Below are 26,249 nucleotides of genomic sequence, written 5' to 3' on the forward strand. Positions count from 1 at the left end.
CACATTCCTATAATAAAACCCTGTTTTCTAAGGTCTCCATTGATATTCTTCTAGCTAACTCCAAACGTCTCTTCTCAGTTTCCTTCACCCATATGCCCTTTCCAAATTCTGCAACTCTTAAAACACACGCCTTCTTGAAATATACAGATTTTATCTTTAGCAGAAAACAAATATAAAAAACATTTTCTGGAGTTCACCTGAATAAAGCATATACATAGTCCTTTTTTTCTTTTAGAACTTCTTTAGAAAAAGAGATTCTTTCCAGAATGCAGAATAGATTTATTTATGTAACACATAAATATTTTTCACAGAAATGATCATGAGTCAAATAAAGAATCTGAATAATTTAGGACAAAGAATTATTTCACTTGAAATATTCAAACAACTGAGGCAATGGTGCTTTCTCACCAAGTAAGTTCCTCAATATAATGTATGTGTGTGGCAAACAGCAACTCAACCATGTTAGGTATTTAGTTTACCAATGTATTATTTCTTCAAAGGTATGTATTTTTCACTTTTCAGCAGCTGGTGTGAACCACTCTGTCATTTTGTCTGTTCCATAGAATTCACAAACCAATACTGATGGAATAGGTTTTAATTATATTAACTCTGCTTTAAAGGGAACATAGATAAATCTAAGTCACATTTACTCATATAGTTCAATATAAATGTATAAATATATTTTCCTCAAGAAATATGTACTACGTATGCACCTACTATTGTTAGCTGTTTGACTTTAGAAAACATGTTTAATAAGAGCCCTTATTTAAGAATATACTCACAGAATTAGATTCAAAATATGTTTACAGTAGAGCTCAGCAGACATGGTAAGAGTTGAGGAGTGGAAATGGATCAAGCACACAATAAGTAAATAAAAATAAATGAAAAAGTCTTCTTGAGAAATTAATGAATTAATAAAATGTCATAAAATAAAATAAATTCAACAATGGAAATTGCAGCTCTTCTTACCCTCACTCTGGCAAGTTACATTTCTGCTAATTCTGGCCATGACTATATAAGGAGAGCACTATAAAAATGATAAAAATGATCAGTTTATAGAATGTGATCTTTGCATATTTGTAATCAGTAATCTGATATAAACTTTTACAATAATGGCAAATTCCATTTCTCTCTTTGCTAAGAGGCTCATATTTATATTATATGTAGTTTCTATATAGGAACTTTATAAATTTAATAAAACTTGTTTTTTGTGCTACATAGGAATATATTTGTGCAAGACAAAAGTAAGCAAGTATTAGTACCGGTTTTGTGCACATTCTAATAATAGACCTTAAATTTCGAAGGCAAAAGCAAGAGACAGTTTTTTATATGCCTTAAATTTTCAACACAATTAAGTAAAAATATTATTTAGGATATTTTTGAATTTTCAAATAAACTGATATTATCAACAATATAATTTTCAAAGATTTAAAGGAAATAAATTGTTAAAAACCAGAACTGAATCCCTAAATATCTTCTATGTAACTTTAATCTTATTTTTTCTACTCCTTAAATGTAAGGGGGTACTCAAGAAATATAAAAATTCTTTTTACTTCTGTTTTTAGTATTAGAATGAAATGAGTCTTTCCAACCAAAGTAAAGCATAATCATCTACATATGTGATGTACAATATTATCTGCCGAGGGTTGTACTATGAACTTTTGCCCTGACCAATCCTGGGATATGAATTCTATTTAAAATTGTACAATTTCATTGGTATTTACATTATAATTACAAAGGATTATTTAAAATTCTGGATGTCATTAAGGACATAAGGAATTACTTTTTAAAAAAGCATTGAAATAATTATATTTAAAAACACCTGTGCTTTGGGAAGGAGACCACCAGAAAAGATATAGAGTAGGAAGAAAAAGGGGCGAGAAGGAAAAATCTATTGGACCCATAAATTAACCCATAATTCAGTGTCACTACAATAATCTTCCAGTTTTTGTGTTTTATTTTGAAATCCCATGTTATTTATAGGGACTAAAATGGATATCTGGAAACAAGTTATACTTTCTAAATTTTTATGCTAATAATATTTTACTAACATACATAACTATAAATTGCACCAATTTCCTTGTCATTTAGTGAAAACTTAGAGAATCTATTGATTTAATAACAAAAATGAGATTATTAAGATACAAATCACTCATGTGGAAACTCCCTTTTCATCTCCTAATATTCTACACTGATCCAAACACGAATCCAAGGCACACATATGATGCACCTTTCTCTCTAGAAACTAGAACAGGCACAGATACTATCCTTGTTATCCAATACTAAATGGATAATGTTTAATTATAATTTATGTGTTTTAAAAGCATACTTAAAGCAGTATCATAAAAGGGAATAAAGTTTAATAGTTCAGTTAGTGTTTTGAGTACCAGAATGTTTAAATCTTTTCACTTCTGTAAAGCCTTTTAATATAAAGAAAAATAATCACCACCACCATGTAACTTTATTTACAACATTGTGCTTGATTTTTTTTTAGGGTTGTCCAGGGGAATGTGCCTTATACTCGTCTCACTGATTTCATCATTAGTAAACCAGGCAAGGTCAATGCATACATGAAAGTTTCAGATTCTGTTCATTTGCCATACATTACAAATTGCTTTGACAACGTCGGTCCATCCCTTTGAAAACTTAGTGGCTAGTTAAATGTATAGCTAGGTAAAGCCTTTTACACCTTGTAAGAACAGGAGAACAGTTTCCCCCCAAACCAGCTCCTTCAGTAGCTACCACTTAAGCAGCCAAGAGTAATCTCTTGCTTTGAATGACATCCTTCTTCAAATTTATCCATTTTATTATAAATCCGAAGGATGTTTAGAGTGATATAAACTGGATACCCTTTATAATATACTATAGGAAAGAAAGAAAAAAACAAAGAAACTTCTACCAGCCAACCTGTTCCTTTGCCTTCTATAGAGATAGGGGTTAGGGGTTGGGAATGGTTAGGAAAAGGCATGTGTGAAGTATAAACAAATAATTAAAAGTGACTAATGGTGTCCTTTTGCTGTATTTGGCTGAAGGCACATTCACTAAAGTGTGAATCTTTACAGAAGATATCTAAAACAACAGAAGAGTGTATTGCTGCTTTGTTTTCAAATCCAGAATTCAAAACCTCACTTTTCTCCCATGGGAGACTAACTCAGAACATTAGAGAAAGATCCTCAAGAATAAGATTGCTCAATAATGTCAAAGATTACTAATGATCAAAAGCAAGGTTCCAGTGACCGCAAACCATTTGTAAAAGGTCAAAATCACAAGATCTTATAGTAAATGAATGTGTTTACACACTGGTTGAATAAGACTGTGACAAAAGACTCCACTTTTATTCTTTGGAATACAGATTAGAAATGAGCCATTAGAAATGCTTTTTTGTGGGTAGTTCTTTGACCCAATCTGCCCTTAGAAAGAGCTACTTTCACAAATACAAAATGAGTTTGGACATAGCACTGCTTTTTGTTTATGAGAATTTTTAAGTGTCTGAAAGTGTGTTTTGAAAAGGCCTCAAACAGCTACTTTTTAAAAACATTCATATTTGTATAAATGCATTCAGCAGATAATTGAGAGATTTCTGTCATAGAAAGTTGGCAGGAGTATAGTGTCACATACTCCACAGACAAGACTGTTATTCTCACCACTGATCTCAAACCTGAAGCTCTGAGGTTTGATACACCTCAGAAAGAGAAGTAAATATCACAGGACAAAACAAGCAGCAGCATCTTGCAGGCAAAGAAATGAATTCTCAGGAACAGCTCATTCTTTGTTCTCTATGTATATGACTCTTGTGATACTGGACTAGTGGTTTCATATTGTAGCAGACCTTTTCCTGTGTCCAGCTGATCACCACCAAAACAAATGGGAAGGCAGCAAGGGCAAGAAGGAGAGAGAAAGAGAGGAGGGTGGAGGGAGGAATAAAATGAGAGAGGTAGCATGTCAAACAGCATAAAAGTCTAGAACAGGAGGCTCAAGAATACTGCCATGTTGCCAAAAATCCCCATCAGCAACACCCCATGGGGATAGATATGTAAAAGAAAAAAAAAAAAAAAAGAAGAGTGATAGGTCAGTCTGGAACTGCTATCATATATATTCTGTCCAAAAATAGAATGCATGTTCTTCTCCCTCCTTTTTCCTCTTACGTTTTACATCTTTTGGCTTCTTAGTTCTTGCTTCCCCTCTGCCTCCATAGTTTAAAGTAATCTAAACAAGGTGTGTATATGAAGGTGTATTCAAGGGCTTCTTTTTTTAGCCAACAAAGAAAGAACCAAATGGAAATGTAGAAACCAATCAAATATATTAAATGAGAACAATTTCCTGGTACTTTTATAAGCTCATATAGAGTTACACAAGGGAATATCCTTGTGATTCTATACTATTAAAATTAAGCTTTCTCTCTATATTAGTATTTCAATTAATCATATTTCTCCTAATCCCAGTTTGTAATAAGCAGGCTTAAATTTCAAACATAGATGTTCCCAAATATTTAAAATTTCCTCAAAGTTATCAATTATATCTGAATATCAAATAGTAATAAAAAACAAAGATGGGTCATTTTTATTCTTATTATTTACTGAAGGTACATACAAGAATATCTCTTAAAAACTTAAACAACTAAACATTATTGATCTTTAAAATATTTTCAGTTTATTTCTATCAAATCATCCTCTTCCAAATTTATATTATCTTATTCACAAAATAAAACTTAAATTGAGTCCTGTAGTGGAAAAGTCCCTGAATTCTGTTAGAGCAGTAAGGAAAATTATATGCAGTTACAATATTTATCTATATATCTGGATAACTAAATTTTATGAAAAGTTTAAATGTTAAATTATATTGTCATATATACACACAGTACGATAAGGTGTCAACATATTTTCATAATACTTAATTTTTCAAAAAAATATAAACTATAAAACTGATATTTGCCATCATTTTCTAATAGTATAATATGAAAACTAATTTAGTGCAAGATAGTTTTTAAGAATTCAAAGTTAATTTTGAGAAATCGATTATATCTAATATATCTCATTAATTCCTGGAATTCCCTGAAGTATGATGATTTTGCCTAGAAATGGGTTATAGAAATGTCTCTATTTTTGTACCCTTGGTTATTGAGGGCTACATTTTTTGAGAATTAAGCCAAAATTAATTTGTAGTATAATCAGCATTAGTTGGCTAATTTTATGAAGAATGTGCTATGTCAATTAAATTTATAGCACAGCTGATCAATATTCTATTCTAGTATATCAACACTACCAACTGAAAACTGCAAGTTGTTTTGATTCTATAAAACACTTTTTAATGTGCTCCTTCACGTAACACTGAGAGTAACTAGTACAAAATAGAGATTGCATCATTTGTCCAAGGTCAAAAACAACTTGATACCCTGGGATGAAACACTTTGAGTCTAAATCCAAAATTCTAAGTCCAACTTGTCTGACATGTCTTTTAAGTTTAACTTTCTCTCCATGAATTGTTATATAGGAACTGATTTTATTTTTATGTAGGTAAGTAACCTGCTAAACTAAATATATTTGACTATGTAAACAGCCTAAGAAATACATATTTTTGGCAAGTCAGTACAATGAGAGAGATCCCAACTTTGATTAGAGAAGCAAGATAACTCAGATGAAGTGATGTTGGTTAACAAACTGTTCCTGAAATTCTAAACTAGACCCTACTGACACACTACAAAATTTTATTCCAATAATCTCTCTTATTTAAGCTTCAATTCCTTTATCTGTAAACATTAAATTATTTATATTTTTACACTCACAATTAAAAATGGTGTTAAAGGGAACAATACATTTACTGAAAAATATAATCTCTCATGATTCAGAAGTGCTAACAAGAAACTAAATGGTAGGGACAGATGTTAAAAGGCCATAAATTGTCTACTTGGATGTTAACATTTAAGAGGAAATTCATCTCACTATTTAAGATATACTATATGTCCAATTACTGAGGATAGCATATGTTAATAGTGTATTCATAGAGAAAATAATTTAACACTTATAATATCAATTTATTCAGTCATACATGACATACATATCTGGGTGTACATGTGCATATGTGCATATATATGTGTGCACACACACTTCACTGAGGAGTTCACAATAGCAAGACATTCAGTAATGAATCTTCCTGACCAATTTAAATCTTGAGTTCATCTGCCTTGGTAGCTTACAAGCAATTAATATGAACATATCTAATTGAAATAATATTAAATTATTGCATCTCCATTCTAGAAATAACATGGATGGTAAAATATCTGTATATTATCGTAATTAAATCACTGTGAAGACTTGCAAAAGGTTCATTTTTAAATAACTAGGGAAATAGTTGGATAAAGAAATACTATGTGATTTTTACAAAGTAATGTTACATGTTTTATGAGTCCATACTTAATATATATCACGTTAAAATGTGTTCAATTGTTTTCATAAAAAACAAAGGGCCAAATTCATGTTACACATTAAGAGGTATTTTTTAAATAAAGTTAAATTTTAGCTGTGTAGAGTTTTGGTCTGATGATGGAATACTTGTAACTTAAATCATAACCTATGGTCTTATGGAAGTACAGGGCAGGACTTTCTTTGTGAGAGAGGAAAGGGCTAGAAGCAGAGATTTATGGAGTTATTTACATAGGGGAGATAGTAGAAGCTGAAAAAGTACTTATATTTTTCCTAGTATCAACAGTCCAAATTTTCCAAAATATCTTACTATGTACACAATATAATCTATTTGATCTACTATGGATTGAACTGCCTTCTCTTCTGCTAACTAGGCAATTTGTGGCTTAAAATGTCATCAGATATTTAGATCACTTTCAAACAGCCAGCTGATCTATTGATACTACTATATTTTAATTTGATTTTTAAGGAGCTCCAGTATTTTTTAAAATGTCTTCAGAGTAGAAAGTAAAACATTATATATTCTATAAACATAATTTCTACATTAGAAAATTATAAAACGCTTATTTCATGTTTTCACTAAAATATAAAACAAGACTATAATAGAAAGGCAAATTATATTTTAGAATTATTTTTTGTATGTGTGTGTAAACTAAGTTGGTAATATCATTGAACTTTGGCATTACTCAATGTAAGTAATTAAGGAATGAATCCCATCAAAACAAAAAGGTAGGGAGAACATAAAAGGTGAGATTCCTGTTAATTCAGAATTTAAAAAATTGTAGAAAACAGAGTATAATATAGAAAGCGTATTAATTGTAAGTTATTCTAATTTTGATGTAACCATCTTTTAACCCAAAAATTCACTTAAGGATCATGCTTAAGTTTAGGCAGAGTCTGTGGCAAACTTCTATCAGCAAACTGATACAGATGTTAGCTACAGTTAACAATTTAACACATATCCACAACATACAAAATGACATGCAGATTGGCTACACCTAGAAGTGAAGGCTTTCACAATTATAATAATCTATAGACTTCATTGAATATGTTCTTGTGATGTCAAATATAATTTAATCACAATGTCTAAGAGAAGAACTTCTAAGACATGGTTCCTGCATTTGGAAGACACCAGATCTCTTTCAGGGTCTCACTGGTTAAAGACCCAAGACCCATTCAAGCACACATAATTCAGGAGCCTGCCTGCCAGCAATAAAGGCCGCAATTGGATACTTGGTGAGATTAATTACCTAGATAGGGCCTGATAATGCAAGTCAAATGGGAATGTAATTAAAGTGCACCTTCCATGAAAATTATTCATTGCTGATGGATCAGGTGACAGATAAATCAAAAGGCACTTTACAAAAGCCTACAGGTTAACTTGAAGCAAGTCTTTCCTTTTTATAAAACTCCGTAAATGCAGGCATGGAATTCACTCTTGCTGCCCTATTCTCATCATGATACTGTAAGACAAATAGGTAGATTGTAATATAACCTACTGGAAACAGAAGCCAATAGAAAAACCATTGGGATCATAGTTACAAACATCACACCCTGGCTAGTGTGGCTCAATGGATTGAGTGCTGGCCTGTGAACTGAAAGGTCAGGGTTCTCAGGCCAGGTCTCCAGTTGGGGGCATGGGAGAGAGGCAACGGACTGATGTTATCTCTTGCACACTGCTGTTCCTTTCCCTCGCTTTCTCCCTCCTTTACCCTCTCTATAAAACAAATAAATAAATCCCCCCCAAAAAAAAGTCAGCTAGACTGGAACCAGTTGGTTGGCAGCTTTCAGGAGAAAATATCACTCTGTTCATACTATAACAGGGATTGCAATAATAAAAGAACAAGTGATGAATTAATAAATTGACTAGTTGACTAGTCCCTAGGGTGTAATTCTTGCAGATGAAAGACATGGTAGGGTAATCAAAATATAGTTCTAAATTAGATAAACCAGGTGGTAGAAAATATTTTACATCATCATTATTAAAAAAAGTCTTCCTGGATGTGCCATTAATTCTTTACAGTCAATACAGTTATAGTCTAAGAATACTTTTTAAAAAACACTGTTTTGTAACAACAGCAGGATAACTTCAGTTCCCCAGGGGGATACTAAATCAAATTTCCACCTTGGGTTCTCTTAGCTGTGTTTACTGCACACCCAAGAGTAGAAAGATGAAACAAAATGTCCAGTTAAATGATATTGAACTTATTGAAAAGTATGGTTTTACATGCTACTAATTTGCATGCTCTAACTAATGAACAAATTTTGCTTTGAGTGACCTGTATAAAGGAAATGCATAACAGTTTTCTTGTCTGTAAGGACAAGCTTAACTCTGAACAGGAAAACCATGCCATCGATGGATGGTTTATGGAATAAACAAAAAATGGCACTTACTGTCAGCATAAAATAATAACCTTAGCATAAAAGTTGAAATACTTCTGTTCAACAGAAATCTTTAAATAATAACATAAATATTAATATACTATTACGAACTCTACAATAATCATGTACTTTTTCCAAAAATTTACATTTTTATTTAAACTGAAAAAAATATGAAGTCAAATTGCCCTTGGTAAATCACTCACCCCAGTATCAAATAAAAATCCTTCAAATTAAAAGACAATCAAAATAAATAAAACCCATGTTGCATTATTACCTATAGGCAATTAAAGGGCTCATTACAAATGTTGTTACCTAATTCTCACGAATATTTCTAACATTGCTGTAAATAAAAATAAAATTTGCAGGGAAGCTCTTTCCACATTGTGAAAACTCTTCAGGGAACAGACAATTAGATTTTAGGTATGTAAATTTGATACATGGGGCCCGTTTGTGTTTGAAGTGCTAGAGGTAAATGTATAGGTATACATCTCTCAGAAAATCATCTGTTTATAGTTCTCCATTCCTAAAGGTTACTGATTAAAATTGAAAACAGACATGGTAAATACCCAATGCATTTTATCAGCACACATTGCTCTTTATGTTCCCTGCAGGTTCCAGTTAGTAACTTAATCTGAACCAAACTATAAAGTAAACTGTTCATGATTTGTCAGATTATCTGATGCTTATCCAGAAAAATGGTCTAAAACACAGTCACCAGGACACTGTAATTAAGATCCATTCATCCATTTCATCCCTGGACTGAAGAAAATAATGAAACATCAAAGTAGTCAGACAGCATTCTAAAGGCGGCCAGTTAGTGTCTCTTCAAAGGTAACACCAGTATTTAATGAAGCAGGTGCACCAGAAGTGCCTTACAAATCATATTAATATCCAAGGTTTATTGAAACGTCATCATGGCTTTCTGTTCATTGTTTATGTAATTTTTAAAGTAAAGGAAATGTGACTATAAAGAAAGAAGAAAAGATAAAGGCTATGCTGTATTAACATAATATAAACAGCAAGAATAAAGCTTCTAAACTTTTAGGTGGATCTCCTACTTTTTAGTAAGGGAGCACATGATATGGGACATAATTTAAAATGTCTGGGAGAAAGAAATATGAAAACCAAAAGCACACGTGTGTGTGTGTGTGTGTGTGTGTGTGTATAATGTATACACTAAATATAATAACAGATTTAATGTGTATAACAATCCATTTGAATATATAGCAATATTTAATATTAAGAATAATAAATGTAATAGAGGAGACATTGTTATAAATGCATAGTTTATACAATTAACAGCTTTCTTTTATGACCTCTACTTTCGAGATTATCAGGTTCTCAACAATGAAATTTATGTGAGGCTAAATTTGGGTTGGTAGTGATGTCAGGGATATGAGGAAAGAAAATAGGATGAGATGTCAGAACAAGGAGAAAATGAGGTTATGACAATGTATTAGAAAAGAAAAACGGCAGTAATTTTTTTCAGACTCATTCTCTGTCTTAGTCTTTGCCAGTCTGATAAATGTTGTATGAAATCAGCATAAAAAGTCATCTATTACAATTCAATTCAGCCAACATTGAGCACTTATACCACATATGCCATAGTGTTAGGCTTTGTTTTCAACCATGAAAAAATTTGATTATAACATTTCCTACCCCAAGCTATCAGAATTGTCTCTCAGAGTTCAAAATTGTCAAACTTAATGGACTTTCTTTTGTCTTCATTCTACCGACCTCCTGTAACATTTGATTCTATAATCAACTCATTCAGGAAATTTCCCATCTTTCTGTTCCTGTCACAGATCTATCCAACTGTCCTTGCCACTCCATTTTGGTCTTCATCATGTTTTTCACATTCTGTCACCTCCTAACTCTTGGTGTCCTCACAACTTCTCTCTCAAACTTTTTAATTATACTTCCATCTCTTCTTCCCAAGAAAGGCCATTCATTAACTCACCATGCAGAGAGGGCTATGATTCTCAGAAGAACATTTGGTTTCCACTACCATCCTAACATCCATTCTCTTAGGAATATATATGCACTCATAAAATGTATGAATTTAAAATAAAAAGTATATACATGTCTATACACATAAATACATCAGATCACATTACAGCCTGATGTAACAGAGGGTGAGGGTGTTATGTTTAAGAGTATTAGCACCACCTGAATAAACTATTCAATAACGAAAAGGCTTAACCATATCTTGGCATTTATTATCATATATGATTGCCATTATGAATGCTATGCTCAGACGATGATGTGCATTTTTCCACATGCTGAAGTTCATGATCAAATATTATTAAAAGACACTAATTATCTGATGTCAACATGCTATGGCTAATTAAGAACTGTGGGCATTAAAGCTATGCTACAGATTTCCTTCCCTAGCCCTGTGTCTCACACAAGGCAAGCCGTATGTATGTCTCCGCCACACACTTCCCCACAGAACATGCATCATCCACTCTTTCACCCTAATTAATTTTGTTGGGTGGCAGCAATTATCCTCCTTTTGTGACTGACCTCTTTGTAAATGGAGTGCAGGAAATATGGATAATTTTTCCTGGGTTTTTACCACTTAACTGATCCTTTTTTCTTACTTGCGGTAGTACAAAGGGAGCCCAAGTCATAAAACAATTGAAGTAGAAACAAGTATCAATCAGGCTTCAGCTGTAGTATCAGACAGATGTGGAAAGCAAGACCTTGATAGTGTTTCTCTCCTTTACCTTATTACTTAGATCAGTTGGTTAAAATGGTTAATGATCCTTTTGGATCAATGTCTTTTCCTTGTAGCTCTAATTTACTGCATTGGTTGATTAGTACAGATGTTTTTCTGGGTAACTCTGCATTATTCCACCAGATTGCTTGTCTGAATCAAATTTGCTTCAATTCATTACCATTGAAGCAAGAAATAAAATAATCAACATTTACACTCGTAACACTGGTACTAAAAACAGAAGAACAAATAAATGCTTGTCAATTTAAAATTATCACCCACCTTTCTCAAAGCTCGGTCCCTCAGTTTATCCATGGCTTAACCCAGTATAGTTGAGTGTAGCAGTGTGTAGGACAGAGGACTAGGTGGGGGGGACCTAATATGTGCTTCAAATTTATGGGCCCAAGTTTTTATCATCATCATCGTCATCATTGTCATCATTATCATTATCATCAACTCACATTAAGTTTACTTGTTTATATAGAAAAAATGTATGAAATTACCATCCACTGGCTTTTCATTCTCTGAAATGTAGCTTCTTGATTTCTGACTATTAAATGAAATTTCTTCTGAAACTGTGTTTCAGAAAAAAAAAGAAAATCAACGCCATTTCTTTAATAATACTATGGGGAAATGGTTACAATAGTTTGCTTTATAGGAACTAAGCAAACAACTCACAGATAAAAACCTTTTTGTACTGTGAAACAAAACTAAGTGAATTAGGTTACCAGTATTGTTAAACTAAGGAAAATTCATTCACCTTTTGATTTGATTCATATTAAAATATTTCACAATTGGGTGAGTTTACATTCTTAATACAGTAATGTGACACCATATTATATATTTTGCTCTTTTATTATTCGTTTACCACCTCTAGAAAAAGAGACTGAATTCAAAACATGAGACCTGTCTGGAAAAGTCCAGCCATTGTTAATATAATGAGAATGCTTTGCGCTGCATCCATGTAACCTGGCAGGCAAGGAGGCTGGACTGGAATGCACATGCCTGAACAATGATGACTTCACTGCTAGTCAGTGGGGGTAGTAAATGCCATTGAGTGAGCATGCGTACTGTGTGGCCATTACATTCAAATTGATTGAGCAAGTAGAGCAACAAATCTGCATCAAATTTTGCCTTAAGCGTGAATTCCTCTGTGGAAACTATTTGGATGATTCAGCAGGCCACAGCTACGGGCAACTGGTGAATGGCAGCTTCATCATTACAAAGCACCTGCTCATGCATCACGTCTTATGCAAAGTTTTTTGGCAGACTATCAAATCATCCAGGTGACTCAGCCCCATTACAGCCCAGATTTGGCACCCTGTGACTTCCGGCTTTTCCCAAAACTAAAATCATTTCTGAAAGGGAAGAGATTGCAGACTATCAATGAGGTGCAGGAAAATATAACAGGGCAGCTGATGGTGATTGGGAGAACTGTGTGAGGTCCCAGGGTGCTTATTTTGAAGGGGACTGAGGCATCATTGTCCTATGTACAATGTCTCTGGTATCTTGTATCATCTTCAATAAATGTCTCTATTTTTCACAGTACATGGCTGGATACCTCTGGACACAACTCAGATATTGACCCAGGGGGCTACAATGAAAAAATGCATATTGTTCTTAAGTCCATGTTATTTTTTGTTTTGTACATTTTTCTCCTAAAAGTAAAAAGTAGGTGGTCTGGTTAGTCATATTTCAGTTAAAATATATTTTCTATGTCTTAACTGAATAAACCTCTTGACTTTAAAAGTAAAGTGGCTATTTTTTTAATCAATAATATTCTAGTGGATGCACTTTTAATTTGCTTCAATCTCTACTCGATAAACTGACAGCAAAATGAAGGATCTCCTATTAAGAACAACAGATATATAATAAGAATTACTTTACATAATTCCATCATTATGGACTATTCCAGGTTATGATACTAATGGTAGTCACATATTTTCAAACAGCCTATTTAGAGGAAGCTTAAATTTAACAAGTTATAAATTTAAATCTCCAAAACATCAAATTATAAACACTTTTTCATTAGGAATCCTGAAACAGTACTCACTTCTTAAACATGTAGAAAGTTCTAGTTTAACATTGTCAAGAATATGACAAACTTGCTCAAGTTTGAAAACTCCTAGGGACAAAACTCGTAACTTATTTTGTAGCAAATGAGAATGTAAAGTCTCTGGTATCTCTCCTTATATGGACACTAAGCCTATTGGATCAGGGCCTCAAACTTTTAGCTTCATTTAACCTTAATTATCTCCTTATGGCCTCTATGTTCAAATACAGTTGGGGGTTAGGGCTTTAATATGATATTTGTGGTAGGGGGGCAAAATTCAGTTCACAGGAATATTAAAACTACACTAATGAACAGATTTAAGATCTTTGCAGATCTCAAGTATTATCTACAAAATAGCAATTCTAAGATCAAAAATTCAAGAAAAGATTAAGATGTATTAAGTTGAAAATATGAGAGGCTACTTAAAACACCTATTACTACGTTTCTTTCAAATATCTACAGAGTCCTTTCATTGAACAACATAAAGGTCAGCTTCTCCAACTCCCTCTACCTTTAATTCACCTCATTAAAGGGTGAATTTGACAGCTCACAAAGATACAAGGACTGAAGAACACAGAAGTGAGATGAAGATGAAGGTGTGGGGATGAGAACACAGGTTGTTTAGGGGCATTTTTTTAACATATATTTGAATTAAGAAAAATCACAGAACTGCTATATACTATAGTCAGAAGCACTAAAAAAAAACTACTAAACAGAAAAAAATTAAAATAATGTATGAAAAGTTGATACTATGTTTTTAAAACAGTAGTCCTGAGCACTAATGAAAAAGATCAAATTTTGGTTTACCAAAATTTGTCAAGTATTGAAAGCAATCTAAGTGCCCATCGATAAATTAGTGTATCAAAAAACGATGGTACATTTACAAAGTGGAATACTCTGCAGCAGAAAGAAAGAAAGAGCTACTACCCTTTGTGACAGCATGGATAGAACAGGAGAGCATTATGCTAAGTGAAATAACCCAGGGGGTGAAAGACAAACACCATGCAATCTCACTTATAAGTGGAACTTAATCAACAAAACAAACAAGCAAGGAAAATATAACCAGCAACATTGAAAGAAAAAACAAACTGACAGTAATGAGAGGAGAGGAGGAAGGGGGGTAATAGGGAAAAGAAGGGGAGGGGTCAAATCAAGGAACATGTATAAAGGACCCAGGGACAAAGCCAAAGTGGGGAAGGACTGAGGGTGGGAGGTGGGGGTGGGTGGGGCAGGGGAAAGTGGTGGTGGGAAAATGGAGACAACTGTATTTGAAAATTAAAAAAATAAATTAAAAAAAGTTTTTGGTTTCCACTCATGCTTCTACTAATCCAATGTCATATAAAAAGATAGAAATTAACTCTATTTTCAGATTTTCAAAATATGAATATTCTAAGTTTTCAAAATTAAAGGTTATTAATATCTTAATATTTTATAATAGGATTACTTTAAGCTTTTGTCCTAAACCTCTACTTAAATACCAGGCTATGACTGAAAACTCATTTTAAGATTTTAAATATATCTATAGTTTCAAGACCAAATCACAAAATTTTTCTATTTGAAATCATTATCCTATGTATTCATTGAACAATTCAGATAAAATTATATTGAATTTAAATTAAACTAACCCTTTACATATTCATCTTGATATTCTCAAAAAGTTTCTTTTCATATTACAACATTATATAAAGAATTTTTAAAGTTGTTCAACAGAATTTACTGAGCCCAATATGTTACAGGGGCTAGAGAGTAAGATTAAGATGTCACTGTTTTCTTACAATGTGAAGACATTGTGAAGACAATGTGAAGACATTGTAAGAAAGCAGTGTCTAATAGGAAAGACAAACATTTCCCAAATAATACGTGGAGAATGTTATAAGAAAATGTATGAGATACTTACTGTAAGGCTGTATCACACAAAGACATACTTTTTCCTAAAAGCCCATTGTAAGTTGGAATGTAAATATACTGTGTAGGCATATAAAGTGACCAGCCCATAATAAGCACTCAGTAAGTTGTACTTGTCAGTATTAATGCCAACATGGCTGCATTTCCCATATAAAAAATTTATTAAGAGTATTAAAAAGTCCTCATTATATACGAGGGGATACCCGCCAAAAAATGAAATTATCTTTTAGAGAGTGGGGCCCTGGTAGTACAGGCTTAGGAACCCATCGGTATCAGTGTACCAGCTGCACTGCTGTGAGAAGCTTTGTTCAGCTTCAGTGACTTATTTTTTGAAGTTTTTTTCAATGCATTTGCCCATGATTTCATGATGGGTGATTTAGGAGCACACCTTCCCATACCATGCATGCTGAGTATTCAATAATTTTTAACCAAAAACAGCATAACATCCATGCCCCACCCTCCCTATTCATCCAATATGGCCCCAAGTGAATTTTATTTGCTTTCCCAGATGAAAAGTCTTTGAAGGAAAATGTTTTGCCATGTGGAAGAGGTAAAACAAACAAACAAACAAAAAACAGCAGAAGCATCAAAATTGAGTTCAAAACTGTTTTGAGCATGGGAAAAACATCTTGATAAGTGTAGTGCATCAAATGTAGAGTACTTTAAAGGTGACTGAAGTTTAAACATGTAAGAATAAATAATTTTTTATAAATAAATTGTGGCTTTTTGGGTGTCCTCTTTCATGTTTTAGTTACTGATGACCATTAAAGAAAAACTGTAAATGTATCTACATGCATAATTTTAAATTAATGGCATCACAAAAATACTTAAATATTAAAGAAATAAAATTCACTAAAATAATTTAAAACTACTTGCTAAGCAAAGCAAATAATTTTCTAAAATATCATGCCCTTTGGCATGAATTAGCATGACTGAACTTGTTCTGCCTTTCAGGTACATCAGGTTTATAAAATAACTAGAAACAAACAAAAATGTATATTTTGAATGGCTTACTGTTAAATGAATCTCATTCAGTTGATCTTTCTGTTGCAGACTGCATAAGTGTGACTATGTACATATGTTTTAACAGCACTAAAGCTATTTCTATAAAATATTTTTGTTGGTGGTGGTAGTGTTGGCTTTTCTTGCATTTATATTTTTTTCCCTTTATAAGGCTGCTACATTTTTCAAAATAATCAGTAAATGCTTTCAAGTAATATAATTTTTCATAACATCAAATCCCTTAAAAATATAAATCAAGTTTGTACATTCCTAAGAAATATCAAAACATATAAACTTAAATGGAGTTAATTTATTTTATTATAACTTGGACTACAATTTTAAATCATTGAAAACATGATCTGAGCTAATTTATGAGAAAAATTGTCAGTTGAGTAACATTAATAAATATGAGTAGTGATATTCTGACAAATATAGACACAACTTCTGGCACTGTCTTGTTTTTAAGTAATTTTGACTATGTACGTTACATAACTCTATACTTATATTTCATTCAGTGCTTTACACAAACATTATAGAAATCTAAGCAAAGGCAATACTGAAGCAAATCTTAATTTTAACAGTGAAATAAGATCTGGGCACTTGAAAACATAAAGGAAATTAGTCGAATTAAGAATACAGAGTTATTTTCACAGTTTCTTGAAGGACAATAAAATCATAGCTAAAAGCCTATAAGGAGTCAAGTAGTATGATGCCATTTCAGAAGAAAATTCAAGTTCAAAGACATAACATAACTTGTCCAAAATTAAGTAATTATGTCATAGAATATCAAACCCTTTCTAGTCATATGCCTTTCTAGTTATATCTCAATGCTTTCCCTCTTGGAAAGTCATTTAACTTTTCTTTTGCATGAGTACTATCCCCCATGGCATTAATAATGTGTTGTATAGCAAGTATGTAGAAAGAACTGTGTTAGTGTGCTTTTATACCTCAATAGTGAAATTTCAGAAAGGGAAACTAAGAAAATAATCCCATTTACAACTGCACAAAAAATAAAATAAAATACCTAGGACTAAATTTAACCAAAGATGTAAAAGACCTGTACTTGGAAATTATAAGACACTGAAGAGAGAAATTAAAGAAGACACAAATAAGCAGGAGCATAACCATAATCATGGATAGGAAATATTAACATCATTAAAATGCCCATACTGCCCAAAGCTATCTCGGCCTCCGTTATTTCCCCCCACATTGCAATAGATGGAGATTTTAGAATATTTTACCTTGACATGTATGCAAAGAATTAAATAAAAAAGGAATTATACAATGTACAAATGATGTGTTGCAGAATTGTGCACCTGAAACCTGCATTATATAATTCTGTTAACCAATGCCACACCAATAAATTCAATAAAAAGAGGACTAATCAGCATTCATCCTGCTACTCACTGAAATAATATTTTTGCAGTAATAAAGAGTTTTTAAGTTTTCTCTAATATTGTCTCATTTAACAGAATACAGGACGCTAGATATTATTTTATCCCCATTCCACTCATGAAGAACTTTAGTGATTCATCCATGAACACATACCTCATAAGTGTCAGGACTGGGGCTGGAGCATATATCCTTTAACTCCAAAAACTCTACTACTGCCCTGAACAAAGGACAGAAGGTCTTTAGTATATTTCCACTTCCAAAAATATTGGTATGGAGGGTCCTGAGTTTCAAACTCCAAACTTAATAGAAAAGGAATTACAGCGTGCATACACTGCTTTCGAACACTAGCTGCCTATATTCCATTGTTGCTCTGTATCCTTAACCCCTGGTATCCAGATTCTGTGTTCATACTAGGTGTCAGTGGATTGCTGATGAGGAGGATAATAAAACCAGAGATCCTCCTTTGAATTGATTATTGAAGTGACTGAAGCATAAACTAGGTGGGAGGAGATGCTGTTTGGCTAATGGAGAATGAGAATGTCAAGGATCACTGCAGGTTTCCATGACAGTCATGAACACAGACAAAGTTTCAATCATTCCTCCCTTAAAAAGAGCAAAAATATTGGTGATGCAAGTGGGTGGTGGTGGTAGGGGGGTGGATCTGGTTATAAAAATTGAATAAAACAATAGTCACTAACATATTCTCAATTTTCTCTGTTAAGAATGAATTAAAACTTTTAAAATCGCCAGAGCTTGTTGCCATTTTTAAATACATTTTCTTTTTGTAAGTAGAAAATGCTAAAAGAGAAAGCTAACAGTGAACAGTGTAACAGTGAAAATTCATGGGGTTTCAGTATTTGAGATGTGGTAGAGACTAGGCAATTGTACCTTTAGTATTTCAATATAAAAGTGTAAACCTAGTTTGCTTTTGAACTTTATTATATTTGTTCTTCATAAAAAGTTTAATAGCTTTATTTGGGTATACTTTACATACCATAAATTCACTCATTTTAAGTGTACAATTCATCACTTTTTAGTATATTTACAGAGTTGTGCAACTATCACAATTTAATATTTGCACATTTAAATTACCTCCTCCCCCCAAAACCAAATCTAGTTTGCTCTTAACCAAAAGAAAATCAATGCCCAAAGCCACTTTACCTAACCACTGTGAGATATTTGATTTGAAAATTGATGGAAAATCTCTGACCCATTTAGCTGGTGTAACATAAACTTGAAACATTAAACGACATTTAAAGAGCAAAAAAACCTATTCCAAAGGCAACTTATTTGGCGAACTCTACTTGTGGTATCAGTTCAGCATCTTTATGTTGCATTAAAAAACTTAAAATGTCCCTTTTTATACTTGATATTGGCAGGAATAAAGCAGTTAATTCTAAATTAGTGGACCTCAGAGTCCTATTAATGATGCCAAAGATAGCACTAATGTCACAATCATGAACCTAAGGTGTCTTAAAAATACTCACTATAGAGTTACGATAACAAATTTAAATATATAGCAACACAAAATATGTAATGACTACAGCATTTTAAAAGACTAGTAAATAGGGTAAGTGTAAATAAAATATATCAATCCAAGTATCAGTTAAATCAGTTATTTATTCTGTCCCATGTTTGAAGATTTAAAAGTCCCTCTGTTGTTTTACTACCAGATTTCTGCTTTCACACGGGAGATCTGATTTGCAATAGCCTTTTATATAGCAAAAAGAAAGCTCTGTAATAAGAACCTACTACTCCGTTCAAATTGGTGAGCAGGACACCAGATGCATAGGTTTCGTTCTGCAGATATAATTTAAATAAGTAACATTTTGGTAAAATGGGCATAGGAAATGAAGAATACATTAGTCTATGTACAGGAATTTGGGATAATTCTGGCTTTAGACAGTCGGCCAAAGATCAAGAAGACCTTATTAGGAGCTTATCGGGCTGCTCACATAACTCAGGACCCCAGTGCAGGTACACTTTTATTGATGGAGATGATAAAGCACCTGGCTACATCTACTACATGGCATCTTCCTTCAGCAGCAAGAGTTTTCAAAAGATTGAGAAGGTCCTCAATTTCTGAAGCTTCCTTCAGTAATAAGATTTTTCTGAAGGTATATAAAGTTTTCGATTTATAAAACTTCCTTCCCAATTTGTACTTTCCAAGACATACTTGGCAGAGCAAAGAAAGACTAAATATGGCATTTCAGATATAAGTTTAGAAAATAAGTGAAAACTGCTTTTAGGCTAAACTACAAAGTTCACAATCATGATTATTTTATTTCCTAATTTATTTCTGATGAAATCGTCATGAAATCTCTTAAGTACTTATTTCAATATTATAAACCTTACTATCACCACAAATCTACTGATGAACTTAAAATTCCCTTACGCAAAATTCAATGCAGACTTGCCTTATGTTGTTTTATTATAAATATCACATTCTATCTGGTAAAAAATGGGTTAACACTATGTGAGACAGACAGTGCAGCCAACTCTTTCATTATTCCTAATTATCATGTACATTTTGATCATGAGCGCAGGGCACACAAAAAGGTAAAAATGCAAGAAATAGTCTTCATTTCATTTTATCCAATACGAACACTCTCCTCCTCTAGATCTTTCAACAGACTTTCTTGTCTTAGAGCAGTCTTAACCGGTTTACAATTTATCCCTTTTATTTCTCCTGCCAGATCTCTGGAGGTGATATTAATGAGTCTAGTAATGGTTTAACAGGCAACAGGAGAAATAACAAAGAAAAGTTAAAGGTGTGAATAATCAACAAGCTGGAATAATTGAGTTCTGTGTAGCCAAGTTAACTAAATATTCAAGCGAGACACCTCACTTATGTGGAGACATTATTCACTTAGTAAAGGCAAACAAAAAAACATACCTGCTTGACCAGTGGTGATACTGACAGCTGCAAAGAGCCTCTGGGATCGGCTTAAGTCAGAAACTCCATTTACAGCTTCAACTTCAAAAGTATAATTAGCGTGGGCTAGCAGGTCCATGACAGTGACAAAGTTATCCTCTAATCCAGTCTGCTGGGGCATGTATCCAATGTTACTCCCACAGGGAACACATTCCCCCTGCTCCCAACTGCACCGCTTACACAGTATTCTGTAGGTCACATCGTTTCTTCCTCCGTTGTCCGCAGGAGGACTCCATTCCAAACTTACTGTGGTCTGGTTGATGTTGAAAATGAGGTTCTGTGGTGCAGATGGAGGCCCTTGGGAAACCAAAAATAAATAAACAAATAAACAAGAATAGAAAAAAGGCAAACAAAATGAACAAAAGGACCATGTCAGCATGAAGCTAGTGGCTCAATTACCATATAGAAAACTAGCTGAAATGCTTTCTTTCACATAAACATTTCATTACCTTTCCTAGAGAAGCCATATAAAAGCCTCCTTGAATTCACTTGGCAAGAGGCTTTATTTATTTTCCATTTAATATGTCAAAATGAAAACAGGATAACAACTGTCTTTGTACTTTTGCCATGGTCTTTAGCTACTTTACTTCCAAGCAATTAAAAAAGAAGTTAATTTTCTTTAAAAAAAACAACAAAAAACAGTTGTGCAGTTGTTTAAAAAATAGTTTTCCTTTTAACCATAAAACAGAGACTACATCTATTCATTTTAATGTGCTTAAGAATGATTTATAAGACTGTCTGGAATTTGGTTTGGATTTGGGTCTCTCAAACATTCATTAATTGAAGCACCAAGATGTGAGATTTGCTCTATTTAGTAATGGAATTTTAATTCAGAAGCCATTACTTTTTAATCGCATTTCATACACATGTAAGACTCAAATAATTTTTCTGTTTTATGATTCCTATAAAATACATGTGAAAAATACTAAAACTAATCTTGATTTCACAGACATAAAAATTACATTGACGTTGAAGTAAAATGTATTTTACATTATTGTTTAGCCTTAGAGGCTAAATTCTACATAATTAATAATAACTAAGACTGTATTCACCAATTGTATGCCTATCTCAACGATGTCACAATAGTACAAATGAGAAGGAGTGGTCTGAAAGTCTTTTTTAACTTTACTATTATGGACTTACTTGTGCATGCAACATATGGTGGGTCAGATGGAGCCCTATAATATCCATCCTCACAGTCACATCTTGAAGAGCCTTCTTTATCAGAAAAACTGTGTGTTGGGCAACGAGAGCACTGAAGATCTTGAGAGGAAGATTTGTAGAACCCCCGGCCACAAGCTGGGTATGCAAAAGAAAGTGAAAATAGAAACATGAGAGCAAACAGAACTTTTAAAAACTTTAGTAATATTTGGCAAAGGATAATATATGAAATATGATTTTTGAAAAACAAGTTCTTTATGATTAAATTTTTGTTTTAGTATGTATCAACCCAAGTCATAATATTACATTTTAAGACAAAAATAATAAAAACCAAGTTATACCGCAAACTTGTACCTACAGTTGGCATCAGTTCAGAGTCCATAGCCCAAAACTCAACACAAGCATAATTTATTTAGACAAAAATTTTAAGATATTTAATTAAGGGTAACTTTGATTTTACACAATTAACTTGTGTGTTGAACTGCAGTAACACACTTAGAAGTTATGTAACTTCTTCATTTCTTCATCAAATAGAGCTGTAACTTTAAGTGTTAATGTGATTTAAAGTGAAAAATATATAAATAATTTTAATCACCTACTGGAAATAATGGTGTAAAAAATTTCATCTGAAAAATAATAGAAATGTATTCCTTCAAATTTTCAGCAAATTTCAAAATATAATTTCAACCAATTTAACTTAAAAGGCAAGTTGCTTTCCACTAAGTGAACTTCCTTGTTAATAAAAATAATGAAATCCCATAAATAGGAGAAAGCTATTCCACCGGAACTAAGGAGAAAGCCATCAACTGGAAACAGGCAACAGACGAGAGCTGTTTCTCCTCTGCTGAGACTTAGGGTCTAGTCACACTAACACAGCCACTGCTCTCAGCAACAAACAGAGAGAGATAGATACAGAGAACATCTCTGTCACCGCCTAGGGAGGTTGTTTTTACCCAATTATATCTTGTTTGTTATTAAATCAAGTAACCTTGAACTATTAACTATCACTGGGTATTTTATATATTTTCAATTAAAATTAAGCAAACTAAATTTTTATCATTACAACAATTTTTTACTAATCGACGGTATTATACATTGAATATATTAAATTTTATTGTCCTTCATATTTTTAAATGAGTATCTATTTAAGTTTTAGTGACCTTCAAATTTTATAGAAATTAATAAATCATATCTATAGAGATGAGTGAATAGTTAATATAAATTAAATTATAAATTTTAATTTATTATATTCAAGTTTATTTAATGTTCCTGCCTTGGGCATTATCCAATAACTTATTCACATTTTCACTCTTTGGTGGGAAAAATAATCTTATCGAGAAGGTATATTCTCCAGAATAAAAGTTGACTCATTCTCTACTTTTGTTCACATACTGAACTGAATATTTAATGCATAATCCTGATACACTGAGAGCTCAAAATTATATTCTGAGTTTCTAGAAAATAAAACTGTTTTACATTTATAAGACAGACATTTTGTATAATTTAGAAACTAAATTTAAAGATATATTGTGATAGACACATGTTAGATATGGAAACAGAACTACAATCATCTCTTTGCAAATATCCAATAAACTGCTGCCCTCAGAAGCCAGTCTCCCTTTAGTTGGTTTCCTCAGTTCATACAGAGGAAACACTCATAACATATTAAGCAAAAAAGCTTAATGTATCTTCACATGGTCTCAGTAGCAATTACTACAAACCTAAGGCACAAAGAAAACAATGAGATTCATTACCAAATAATATAACAAAAAATATAACACAAAAATGTTTCTACAGATGTGATCTTGCCACATAAAAGAATGGTGAATTGGTTTTGTATTTGAAAGAAAGATTCTTATTTACAGTGGTAGATTGAAAACTTTTAAAATTTTGCCTCATTTAAGGAAGTTAGCTTTCTGGCCCTTAATCAATCGACATCAGGATAGAGAGTGAATTTCTGTAAAATAAGAGGTAATAAGAGTTCCTAAAGTTTATTTGGCATATATATGGATAGGCTTTTATTCAAAACATCTTAGTTGTATGGTTAAAACTTCCAAGTGGAATCTCTAAGTAGCTTTTAATAAGTTTCCAATATGAGTGTAGCTAAGTATCAAACAGAAGCTAAAGCTGTTCAAGAAAAGAAGCAACTGACAAGTTAAAAGTTAAACTAAAATAAAATTACTTTTCAGGTGGAAAAAAACATAAGAATGGTGAACTGTGAGAATAAAGAATTTAGCATGGCTTTCTCAGAATGGAAACTCCTTTCTTTAAGTATCCACTGTTTCTTGCTCTAAGTATTATCTGTAATTCAATGTTCAGATATGACAACCATAAATCAGAGAGGGCAACGCTTTCTTCACGACCTGCTGCTTAATAACATTAAGACCCAGCGAATTAAAAAAGAAAAAAGAGACAACACAGAGAGATGAGAAGAAGAGAAAGAGATGGAGAAAGGGCAGAGGCTTATGTTGAGAGTCTTTGATGACCTTATGCACGTACTTGTATTTTACAGGGAGAGGGGATTAGGAAACAGGGAGATGGGGCGCATGACAGCAACAAGCTGCAACGCCCACTTAGGTAAGTCTTCTGGAATTACTAGGCAGCAGACTACCTGGTGGATTCCCTCAAGAATACTGATTCTCCCATTGCAAACAAAAGCCCCTAACTAAAGCTTATTCCCATTTTTCTCACAAACAAGGAGGTACACTTTTTGCTCAACATACATGATTTGTGGAATATATATGGTACCTAATGCAGAGAAATTTAAAATCCTTATCATTCAACTTCCAAATTACATTAAATTCTGTTACCACTTTAACAGATGGGAAAACAGATTTGAAGGAAAAGTAACCTCAGTTCATCAAATAATTCCACTTGTCTAGGTTAAAATGGATTTAGAATACAGGACTACTGATACTCAATCATATGCTATTCTACCAGTGCTGACTGCTGAGTGAGCCAAAGGACGACACTTATCCAATGGCTCTCAAAGGCTTTAGCAACCCTAAAAATTAATTTTCAGTGTGTCCCTATTGTCTTTCACTATATCTCTTTACTAATTTAAAACTACTGTTTTAATTTAGAAAACTATGAAGCAATATCCTGGCATACCTTGCAGAAGAGTCGTTAAATAGCTTTTCTCAATTTCACTGTGAATTTTGGCACAGGCGATGCCTGCAAAATTATGGAGTACATGCATGGCTATTATTAAATAGATAATGATAGGAGTAATACTGGAAAAATGTGGTCATAAAAGTCTTAACTTTTTTTCTTTGAAGTAATATTTTGTTTCAGTTCAATTAATACTGAAAATAATAACTTGTAACAAGACAGTTTTGACGTAACCTTTAAGGAAACTATTAATTTAGAATTATTAATGAGAAGTGCAAGAGCCCCTCCTTTTTCTGTGGTTTTGCTTTCTGCAATTTCTGTTACCACAGTCACCTGGCATGGCTCCATGATCCAGGGTCACCCGGAGCAGGTGATCCTCCTTTTGATGTTTTGTCAGGAGGTCAAAAGTAGCCTAACCAGTGTCACAGTGCCTACTTCATTCACCTCACTTCATCTCATTATTGTATCATCTCACATCACCACAAGATAAGGATGAGGATAGCACAACAGGATTTTGAGAGAGAAAATCCACAGTCACAAACTTTTATTCCAGTACAAATATAGTTGTTATATTTTATTATTAGTTATTATTGTTAATCTACTGTGCCTAATTTATAAATTCAACTTTATTATAGGTACGTACGTATAAGAAAAAAACAGTATATGTAGTGTTTGGTACTATCCTTGGTTTTGAGCATCTACTGGAGGTCTTGGAACATATCCCTCATAGTCAGTGGGGACTGCTGTACAAAATCTTTAAAGCTATGGTGTTAAGAACATGCAACAACATAAGCTGTGTCTCTTACAGTAACAGTGAGCAATAGGGTGGTTAAAAGGTTTGGGAAGAAAGCAACAGATGCTCTTAGAATTAAAATTTTAGGTTAAATATCTACATGAAATAGCCTGAATAAAATAATCAGTGACAGAAACTGGGGTGAAGTGACATATCTGAGAGTCAAACACATATCGTATTTTGCCATGCATAATGTGCACTTTTGCCCAAATGAGGGAAAAATAAGGATGTGCATTATACATAGGTAGTGCCTGAAATAGTTTGTATCTGTGCTTGTATTTTTAAATTATTTGTTACATAAAATTTCTTGCACCATATATGTTCAAAAGTAAACGCTGAAATTCCTTTATAAGACAAAAAGCAAGTATCTAAAT

At 32.8% G+C, this 26,249-nt stretch overlaps 1 protein-coding gene across 4 annotated transcripts in view; it reads right to left on the reverse strand.

Moving 5' to 3' along the window:
- EPHA7 (EPH receptor A7) overlaps positions 1 to 26,249 on the reverse strand; it is a 165,044-nt gene that overhangs the window by 81,619 nt on the left and 57,176 nt on the right. For all 4 annotated transcript variants that reach the window (XM_054569728.1, XM_054569727.1, XM_054569725.1 and 1 more), the window contains exons 4-5: positions 21,954 to 22,109; positions 20,772 to 21,107 (exon numbers count right to left, since the gene is read on the reverse strand). In XM_054569728.1, the coding sequence (XP_054425703.1) occupies positions 20,772 to 21,107; positions 21,954 to 22,109 (492 nt within the window). The remainder of the gene's footprint in view (positions 1 to 20,771; positions 21,108 to 21,953; positions 22,110 to 26,249) is intronic.

The sequence above is a fragment of the Pteronotus mesoamericanus genome, unplaced genomic scaffold (assembly GCF_021234165.1).
Source record: "Pteronotus mesoamericanus isolate MK-2021 breed Mesoamerican mustached bat unplaced genomic scaffold, CSHL_Meso_final contig_20, whole genome shotgun sequence".
Taxonomy (NCBI): domain Eukaryota; kingdom Metazoa; phylum Chordata; class Mammalia; order Chiroptera; family Mormoopidae; genus Pteronotus; species Pteronotus mesoamericanus.